The 10,936-nt window shown below is 39.8% G+C and overlaps 1 protein-coding gene across 1 annotated transcript in view; it reads right to left on the bottom strand.

Annotated features, from left to right (window-relative positions):
• The window catches only part of BEAN1 (brain expressed, associated with NEDD4, 1), a 77,736-nt gene that overhangs the window by 4,695 nt on the left and 62,105 nt on the right, over positions 1–10,936 (bottom strand). The window contains exon 3 of the mRNA XM_009881392.1: positions 9,920–10,061. Within this exon, the coding sequence (XP_009879694.1) occupies positions 9,920–10,061 (142 nt within the window). The remainder of the gene's footprint in view (positions 1–9,919; positions 10,062–10,936) is intronic.

Here is a 10,936-nt window from a genome sequence, read left to right as displayed (position 1 = left end):
GTGGTTGGAAAAGCATTCCTCAAAAGATTTAAAGGCTTCCTTATAAAAACTTGTAATAGCACTCACTCCTTGCAGTTGATTACCATGTACTAGTTTGAGTGATACTGGACTAAATCCTTACTGTTCTCCTAAAATAAAGCTTTGTGTTTGGGGAGAAGAGGCAAAAGGACTCTTGCGTTTTACTGCAGTGAGGTGTGCATCACAACTCAAATGGTACTGCTAAGCTGTCCTGCAGTGTGAGGTCTGCACCTTTGACACAGCTTTTAGGTTTCTTTCTTTTTACTCGTAAACAGTGCAAACTAGAATAGAATGAAGGAGATAGTTGCTTATCAGCTGGTACGGAGACCTCGACACCAGAGGGGCCAAGAGGTGCTGTGTAATGATGGCAACCACTACAAAGTACCAGTGCATCCGTAACAATGATTCCTAGTATTAAAATTATACTGTTATGTGCAAGTCACTTAAGTATGGTAATTAATGCTGTTGATTTCAGCCGAGTGGTGGCAGGTGTAAAGCTCAGTGATGTGTAAAGCTGTGGTTTCAACAGGAGCCAATGTCCCCGTCACTGAAAGGAATGCCCTGTTGCATACTCCTGCTGTTTTCCCTGCACTCCTTCCTCCCAACCGTGACCCCTGATCTGGAGCTAAATTGGCAAAAAAGGGGTTTATGTGTGTGTTTTGGGGTTTTTGTTGGTGTGGTTTTTTTTTTTTTTTTTTGTTTTGTGTGTGTGTTTTTTCTGGGCCGGCTTTCTACTGATGTAGCTACCCGAGTTGGAAGCTCACAGTGTAGTCAGATGGGCATCAATGCAACAGAAGGAAAGCAGAAGTATAAGAGATGGGGGAAGTGGGGTAGGTCTTAGACCACAGCTCACAGGCAGAACTTCTTAGCCATATCATAAAAGTGCAACCTCCGTAACTGCTAAGGGAATGACACCTACATATATATGTGTGTGTATATATATGTTTTGCAACTGAAAATGCAAAAGCATGGAGCTTGCGTAACTTAAGTGGAAAAACAAAATACTTGTTAGTCTCTTGCAAAAAATAGGTTTTATCTGAGAGATTTAGTTCTGTGAAATTGTTGTACATGTAAAAAGTAGCTGATGCTTGAAGTTCAGTACAGCAGTCACAGGAAAATCATTCTAGACGAGAAAGCAAATGCTTTTGAAAAGTATTACATTACCATAACTTAATAATGGACCACAGGAACTCATTGTACTTCATCTCATGAATATCATGCATCTGTTATTCAACCCTAAACCAAAAATTCCTTGATTACAGTACTGGTGGTGAATTCACTTTAATCCATATTTTTTTTTTAAAATTATATTATCTTAAGGTTCAGTGTATCATACAGGCAATCATGAGAAGGAAGGGGTTACTGACCATGAAATGTGCTGTTGTATACACTTACTTTTTTTTGGCTTTGTTTCTTGTCAGAATAACTTCATTGTCATTGTAGACTAAGCTATGGAGTTTTTAAGGGATAATTACACTAGGAAAGGCAAGGAGGGCGGATGTCTGTTAACATCATCTTACCGCATGTAAATGTGATCTGCAAAGAGAAGACTGTTGCTTAAAAAATATGGCAGCTCTTCAAGCTGACCTTGTTGACTCAGAATGTTGGGGGGGGGGGAATAACTTCGTGAATTTGTCAGGTCTTATTGCAATAAGTATTAGGATAGTTTTGTTGCTAAGGAAACCCAAAAGAGCTTATTTAATTAGCTGTCATTCATAAATGATGACCTACTCTCTGGGGAAAGAAGAAGGTTCTACTTACACAATTTTTTAAGATGCAAGCAATAGCTAGTGAAAAAAGGTAGATCTGGGGAATAAAGAATTCTTCTTTGCGAAATAGATGTCTTTTTATTTACTTCATTCATGTATTACATGTTATGACTACCAAAATTGCTCCTTTTGCATTGTTTCCATTTTGCTGATAACCTACTGTCTTCTTTTAATAATGGTAAACAGAATCACTAAATCTGGAAAATACATGTGCTGACAGGTTTAAGCTGTGATGAAAACAACACAAAGGATGTTTATACGATGTTGTTACCTAATAAAGAAAAGCTGATATTAGTACAAATATACTGTAACTCTCTAAAAGGAGGATCAAAGGAAAAAAATGATGTGTTTGACCATGAAAGTAGTTCAACTGATGATGCTGTCTCTGATCGTGCAGTCTGCTAACAGCTGGGTTTGTAAGACAGCAGCTTGGAAATCTGTCAGTGTTTCCTTTGTGGTGTTTTTTCTTAGATTACACATATTCTTTGCTGATGTGTAACTACCATGAGGAAATGTATCATTTTTGTCAGAACTGCTCTTACAGTGACATATGTCATGAGACAGGATGTTTTTCTAGGTTTACTTTTGATAATGACAGTTTCAATTTGAGATATTAGGTGCATTTACTGACTATGTTTTGGCTTTTCTTTTGCATGCTTTGTCAGTGATTTATTAAGCATTAGTTTAATATTTTCATATAATAGCACCATGTTACTGATAGTCTCAGTCATTCACTTAGTTGAATTCTTCAACAGTGACTTAGAATGAAGAGCCAAAACATCTTTCTTAGTTGAAAAAGAAACACCCCGAACTGTTGGGGCTTTGTAATAAGGAGGATGACAGCGCAAGAATAAACAAATGTAGTTAAGTAGCACCTCCTCCTTTGCCATTTCAGTTTTCCTAGTTAGTGTGTTTGTATGAAACCAAAATCCATCTGTCTCTGGGCCTGGGTAATATTACATGAGTATTTTTTACCATGACTGACCCCAAATTACAGTGGGAGAGTGGGTGAGTAACAAACATGGAACACCTGGAGATCACCCTGGAACATGGGAAGTTCCACCTCAACCTGACCTTCTCTCCCATGAGGGTGGCAGAGCAGTGGCAGAGGCTGCCCAGAGAGGTGGGGGAGTCTCCCCCTCTGGAGCCATCCCAAACCCGCCTGGACGCCGTCCTGTGCCACTGCTGGAGGTGCCCCTGCTCTGGCGGGGGGGGGGATGGGGGAGCTCCAGAGGGACCTTCCCACTCCCACCAGTTTGTGGTAACAGCCGCCAGTGCCAGCCAAGCCAGGGCCCGGGAGGAACAATCCAATGCGCTGTAAAAATCACTAGAGTGTTTGCTGGGAATGTTCTGTCACGTAAGTTTGAAATGCGGCTATTTAAACGAGGGGGAGACTCCTCTTAAGGTACTCTGGAGGAGCCTCTCTCTTTGTATTAGCTGTAGAGCGACGCTGATCTCCTAACTTAATTGAGTTTTAAGCTCCCAGAGGTGTGGTAAATGCACCTCCAAGGTGCTTCTCTGATCTTCGAGTAGGCAACCATGAACAGATAACACTGTTCTTTTCTATTTTAATGTTTCTAAATACTAAAAAATGTAACCTAGGGTATTATTCAAGGACACATCTAAGGCTTAAATAACTTAACCCTTGAAGAGACAGGAAACCTGGAATTAATTTTTTTTGCCTTTTTTCTGTTCATAGTTATTTCTGGAATTTCCCATTCCCCGCGACTACAATAGGACTATTTGTGTTAATAAGCACTAAAAGTCTGAGTCTCTGTTCTGCACTATGTGTCAAGATAATCTTGAGGAAGTTGTGGCTCTTTGAACAAATATTCCAGATGAAAAATGAAATTGAATGTAAACAGTGTTTTCATAAGAACATATACTAGACAGCATTTGAAACTGATATAATACAGTTTCAACATAATTGTGCAGCTTAAAAAAATTAAATAAAACAAGTCATTCTATGATGACAATTTTATATGATATGTTTCAGCCTGGCATTAATTTTATATATAATAAGAACCACTTGATCCTAAGCAGTGTTTAGTCTCTGGATTCCTGTAACCATTATCCAGTAAATGACAGTGAAGCTATGGGCACTGGTTGAGTAATAATAATAATCAGTTAAGATTAATTTATTTCAAAATAATCTCTTGTAGCCACCCAAGACATGGAGCTAATCCACAAACAAAGTTCTAAACAACAGTACCAATTTTTGCATGTCAGTAGGAATCCTTATGTGCTAATATTTGAGGAAGTTTGCCATGTGAGATGTTTTTGGATCATATTCCTAGAAAGGGCTTTCTTTAATTATTCTGGGAATGAGATCTGAGGAGGTGAAGGAAATACTCGCTGCAGTATGCAACAGAAGGTCTAACTACTGCAAAATTAGAGAAAAATGCTCCTTTTTTTTCAGTACTATAATGAGTGACTTAACAGTTTTGAGTTGTGATTGTTCTGCATGGCACAATAATTTTCTGGTTGGAAATACTTGGTGCCTCTCTTTCATCAGGTTTTGCTGCTTTCACTGCTGCAGGAGTTTTTTTACATGCAGCGATAGTTTGCACTTCTAGAGTGAAACTGGGACGGGTGTAGAAATGATACAGCATCCCCACAGCTATATTTTGATGCCAGAAAGCTAAGAGAACTTTGTGGCTTAGCCTCACAACGTGCAGGCTGAGGTGTGAGAAGATTTTTGACTACAAATACAAGAAGCAAGGAAAGAGAAAGGCATGGGTATTTAAGAGGAATGGAAATGCCACGAAAAGGAACTATCATAAAATAGCTGTAAACAAATTTAAGATGGAAATAAGAAGGTTGCCATAATAATTAGGAAATAGGTCTGTCCTTGGGTATTCTGCAATGAGTATAACGGGGACAAAAGATCCTGCAAAATGTGTTACGGAATAGGTAAATTTCTCTTAAAAAGGATTGCTTGCATGAGCAGGGGTGGGACTGGGTAACTGCAGAAGATCCTTTCAAGCCTATGTTCTGACTGAAACGGCTCCCTGAAGGATGCTCTGTTAGTAGAGAACAGCAAGATGAAGGCAGCTTGAGGGAAACCCTGTCCAGAGAGCAGGGAGAACTTGATGGTGCTCCCACTGGTGTGGTGGCATTCACATCAGCTGAGAACCTTGCTAGGGCAGGGCTCTGTTTAGAGATACCCCAGAGACACCTGAGATACCAGTCCAGGTACGCTTGTTGGGGTCTCGCTTGCGGACTCTGACCTCTCAAGGGCTGGGTTGATGCTGGGCACTAAGGCAATTTCCCTGTGCTCACTAGATGGGCTGGGAAATGGGGGTGTCATGTAAAAATCCCTTCACAGCAGGCAGCAACTAACTAATCATAAAGCAATTAACTTGTTTCTATATCTAATATTAACTAGGAGTAGCACTGGGATGTGAAAGCCTTGAGGGTCTAGTTGCTCAGAATTTGGAGTTGAAAGAATTGAGAGTTTTATCTCGTGTCTTGATTTCCACTTGATTTAAAACTGTCATATTTCCAGTGGTATTTTTTACTTTACTGACTGAAAATCTCAATGAGGGTATTGAAGCGAGATCTGAACTTAACCACAAATGTCCATCTCGTGCTTTGCCAACTGTCATTGTAATGTGCCAAAAGCTACTTACCTTGCGTGCTTGCAGGAGAGGTGGCCTTGCCAAAGGAATACAGCCCAACGTAGCAAGTTACTATGTTAGTTGCCTGCAAGCCTAATTCTGTCTTTCAAGAAAATCTAGGAAGCTGGTTCAAGCCCTCTTCCTTCTGCTACAGCTAACCTGCTTCCTCAGAAGTGGGGGATGGAAAAGAGTGTCTTAAAAAACAAAATAGCTTAAGCAGTTTGGTTTTTCTTGGTTTTTATATTTAGAGGGAAATTTCCTTTTGCTCCTTTAAAGTAATTTTTAAATGGATTTGGCTGTTTAAACAATGCAGACTGAACATGGGTATTAAGAGCGCTGGAATTTATCCAGCCTAAACAAGACAATTTTCTCAAGAAAATTATATATAGATTAGGCAAGATGACCAGATGAGGTAGAGTGAGCCACTTAAGCAAAAAAATGCCCAATGTGTTCTAATGTGAATACTAGAATAATGGGTGACTAACAGGTTTTATTGTAGTGTGCCCTGCAGGACACATTTCAATGTGAAATACAGAGAGGACTTTTGTGGCTTCCATTAAAACTATTCCTGAAGCTAAATCCCTCCATCGCGCTCCAGAGCAATTCCTCAGCGATGTTCTGTATTAGACGGTCATGAGTCACAGATGAAAAAGGCGATAACCTTGGTTGCCTAAAGCTCTGTACATACCATTATATCCAATCGCTAAGGAGTGAAAAAGCACTTAGTCGAGTAGGGTGAAATGCATTTCCTCTGGCCAAAAGGTGAAAAATTGATAAAATTCCGTTCATGCAGGGAACCTCAAATCTCCTCATTGTTAGGATTTTAGAGACTCTCATAAGAAAATGCAATCATTTTTTATTTACTTGATCGGTACTGTACTTCAGGCCATTTAAAACATGTAAGCTCAAATTATTTTTAATCAGCTTTCTTATTACTTATATATAGAAAGATAATTAGGGAAGCTCACTATAAGTGTGTGTTACAATGGACTCTGGGCACAGTGAGCAGGAGCTTGTGATTTCTATCTATAAAGATATTATCCACGTAGTGTGAACAGCATGTGTTCAGGATATATAAAACAACTACAACCATCTTGATCAAACTCCAGAAGACTTTTTTGATTAAAGGTCTGCTGCCTGCCATATAATTCTGAATAATACTCTTGATTTTTCTTTTTCTTTGATTCTTCTTAAAAGTTTAAAAGCTTAGAAATTCAATTAGATGATTTTACTCATACCATCACAGTGAATGTTGAAAAAATTGGCAAATACTGGATTTACAGGCTTCCCGGTATTTCTTTCAAAGTCATATTTACTATGATGATAAGCTGTGGCAGGGAGATTGTTCTTATATTTTGTCCTGGTTGAATTTGTTCAAGTTTCCTAATCTGGGGGGAGAAGAAATCTATGGTTTAGAATTGTTGCTACATCACCTGGATCATGTTTCTGAAGTTTCTTAGAAAGAAATACTTTGCCATCTCTGGTTACACAGACTATGAAACATTAACTTAACTTCCAGCACTGCTACAAGTATCTGCACATGTTAGAAACAGGCTCTAAAATACAAACCCCAGTATGTTGAAACTGCGTCGTTCGTACCCACTGTGTTTTGGTTTTATATTTCCCTTCTGCACCTTGTGTAAAATCAATCTGACAGATGCTAACACAGATCTGAGATTCATTAGAAAGTCATTAATTATCCTAAAGGGATGTTTATGGATAGGAGCACTGTGTATTTTGGGCTGTCAAGACAAATTGACCAAATAGCTTTTGTGTAACCACCCTGCAACTATGTCAGGCTAATGACAAAACTCAGTGCATGGTATTCCTCTAAATCGAACGTAAAATCTAATGTAAGAAAGTGGTTAGTGGAAGTGTCTATGGTGATAATCAAATTGAACCTCAAATGAAATTTGTGATTTAGATATCAAAGCAACTAAATTATTAACACCCAAGGCATTTTCCATAAATTAATTTCCCAATTAAAGTTTTTATAGAAATAGTATTTTGTATTGGACATTCACTTGGAGCGTCGAGAGCGGGCAGTCCCAGGCAGTTAGCTCTCCCTCAGCCATAGCAATGGGTACTCTGACTCTTTGTTTCATCAGCCTTCCCCTAAAATTCCTCTTCCACTCATTTCATTGTTTAAAGCCCAACTGTAAAACCTAATGAGAACATCCTAGACTGATTATAATCGCCCCCTTGGCCCAACCGAGGTGTTGTGCTTTCTGCTGAAATCATTTCAGGAAGCATGGTTTTAGCAAAAATGGGAGGCTCAAGAATACTTAGCCCCGCAGCCCCTGCTGTGCAGGGCTGTAATGCTCTTGCCTCTTGCAGGCTGTATTGGAACAGCGCAGTTAAATGAAGCCTTGGTGTCTCTGCTCGTGGCGGCCGGGCACTAGTTTTCACTCACTGAGCTCTTTCACTTCAAATACCTGTTGAGAGCTATTTGCCAACACAGTTGCTTTCCGTGCTGCTCTTCATTGCTGTTCTGTTTATGCTACAGTTGCACTATTAGCTTTTGGGCAAGCTGGTTTAGCTTTAAATTACACCTTGCACTGCATGAATTAGAAGGAGGAATTGCATTAATTTAGCCAGTGCCACATTTAAGCAGTAAACCTGCTTTTCAAAATGTCGTATGTAGCAAGACTGATGCCAGTCAGTTAATATTTTAAATGCACAAGGTCAAGCATGTCTTGTTTATGCTTCAGGGCCATGTCTGACAGTCAGTTTTCCTGCTGTTAGCACCCATCAATCCAAATAATCTCTTTACTCTACTAATTAGAAAAAATTACACTTCAGTGCTATGCCATGGAGGAGAGCATAAAGGTAGCTATACAGAAATTTTTCAGGCTCTTACATAATGCAGTGTATTCATACAATGCTTCTCAGGCAGTGCTTTTCTGAACAGCAAGTTACAATGGAATCTATAATGTATTAATAGTAAGTTTAAACGTCTCTCTACGTAGCTTTGCTTTCAGCCATCTGCTAAGCTCTATTCTTCCTGAAGTTTTCTCCAAGCTGTGTTGCTAAGATGTAAAACTTAATAAGATTTTGATAATTTGCCAAAGCTACTTTTCCTAAAATATTTAACTATGGTAGCAGTGAGAAAACAGCAAAACCATTGACAACAATCTTTACTTTTGACCTGGGATGCAGAACTGCCAATTAACGGGATGCGCAGTGTTTGTGTGTGTACGCAGTATCAGGTCTTGGGCCCCTCCGGGACGCAGTCCACTCAGCCCAGAAGGGAAGCTTGAGGAGCTGTGGTTGGACACCTTTATGTCTCTCTGATCCTCATACTGATGCCCAGAATAGTTTCTTAGAAGAAGGTAGGACACGAGATAGTTAACTTGTGCCAGGCTTATTACAGAAATTGCTGGAGAATTTACAGGAAAGCCCAGATCATCTAGTGCTGTCCTGTATCTGCTTCCAAACAGGGAACTCCATGGAAGTGCAAAATCTTTCTCTGGGCCTGTTTCAAACTGGAAATGGAAGCAACCTTTGCTATAATCTTAGGAGACCTGTCTGCTAAAGAAATATGTTCTCAGAGCTTGTTCACAGGAGTCTGAGCTTGTTCTCAGGAATCTGGCCAGCTGCCCACTCAAGTTGTTGCCTGGGTGTCAGCTGGCTGGCTTTTATTAGTAAAGACTTGTGGGTGTGGGTCCAAAAACCAGTCTACATTTTTGAGTGGTTTTATATGAAGTTCTACAAATTTAGATGCCAGGCTCAGAATAATTTTTGACATGTGAGCTTTCTGCTAAAATATTTACACCGTCTCTAAAAGCCCATTTATTATATGGTATGACTTTGTAATACGTAAAGGGTTGCTTGTAAAACATGCACAGAATAGAAAAAGCAAAGATCTATACATTGTATGTTCATACTACTGACTCTGTCTACATTGCATATGTATGCAAGCAATCAGAGAAGGATTGGCCTTGTGAGTATACAAGTTTAACCAGTCTGCTTAAAAGGAAAAAAAGGAGAGGAAGGAAAAAAAGTGGAGAGGGGCACGGCTGCTCAACCTCAACCATTATCTGCCATTTGTAGATCCACACCACTAGAGAAAGCCTGAAGTGATATTCTGTTTAAAACAATTTCTATTGGGTCATTGGAGGGAGTAACTGAATTCCTTCATTTATTAACCTCAAGGTGCATGAGGCACACAGAGGAGATACAGACGGCCTAAAGTGTGACTCTTGTCACTTGTCATGGCTGTTATTGTATCCTTGTGTGTTTCATCAATATGATAAATTTTAATGTGACTATTAGTAAATGAGAATTGGCTGTACCCATGCCTTTATTTAGTAAAGATATATTCTGTTAAGGGAGGCTTGAACTTAAACGAAACAAAGTCTGGCTGTTTAGTGTGACCTGCATGTTTGTAGTGGGTATAGGTCTAGCGGTTTTATTTTCTTCTTTGCAAGTGCAGGACTATACAGGCTGTATAGTATGGGCTATATACACTATAATGGACTATAACACTCAGAATCTTAGAAAAGTGCTTACCGTGGCGGTGAATCGGGATACATGACGTTGACCTGAGAAAGCGTATCCAGATAGGAACCAAAATCGAAAGCTGGGGGAAACTCCTCCATGCAGGTGGACCTCAGCTCTCCAAAAGAGCCACCATAAGAGAAGCCATCTGGAGCTGGAAAACAAGCCATTAATACTCGCTGCTCTCTTCCTCCATGGTGGATTCTCTGAGACAGTATCACTGTTTAAAACACTGCCATAAATCAGAAAATAAAACCTATCTGAGGCAGAGGAATTACTGGTGTTCTGGAACAATCAGGTTTCACAGGACATTTCTATTCCTTTAAGAGCAAGTTAGCATCATCTGTAGATGAACTGTGGTCTTTCAAGCTATGGCACAGGGACTATATATTTAGTGCTGCCCTACAAGATGCAAGTGCCTAAAGCTTTTTTGTGCCTCAGAGGCTGAAAAGGAGTGTCAGTTCTGCTGCATGCAGCTTCAAACGTTAGCAGGATGGCTGAAGTTCCCAGGAGTCGCACAGATTGAAACTTTGCCAATTCTGTGAAGGTTTTTAAAAGGAGGCTTAGGTGTTTGATTGTAGGTATGTGTCTTGAGAAAATGCTATTCTCAATAAAAACACTCACAAAAAGGGGAAAAACTGGATAATAGTAGAGAAAATCACCTGCTGCCTGCTTCACGGCTTTCTTAATGCTTTCACACAAGAGCCTCATAGCTCCAGAAGTACCAAGAACTTAATGCTGTCTTTGAGGACAGTTAGTTAATGCTCAATATTCAAGGGTAGATTTCCATAAGAACGTCCCAAATTGTGGAAATGCAGCAATCTCCACTGCCCTGCCCCCCTGCAATTGTCTTAAAAATAAAGTGGTCTCTCCTTTTCACTCTATGCATTAAGATAGTACCTGGAGAGAAGGGCCAGCTTCTAAAGTGATATCAAAGTAGCATCTCTCTCGACAGAGGGTAAAGGGCAGGACTCACTAGAACTGCCTGTTCCTCCTTCTGGCACTTTTCACCTCTGCCAATTTATTCTC

This window comes from Charadrius vociferus, unplaced genomic scaffold (genome assembly GCF_000708025.1).
Source record: "Charadrius vociferus isolate BGI_N301 unplaced genomic scaffold, ASM70802v2 scaffold553, whole genome shotgun sequence".
Lineage (NCBI taxonomy): Eukaryota > Metazoa > Chordata > Aves > Charadriiformes > Charadriidae > Charadrius > Charadrius vociferus.
Note: the sequence above shows the minus strand (reverse complement) of the source record. Positions and strands in the feature narration are given on the sequence as shown.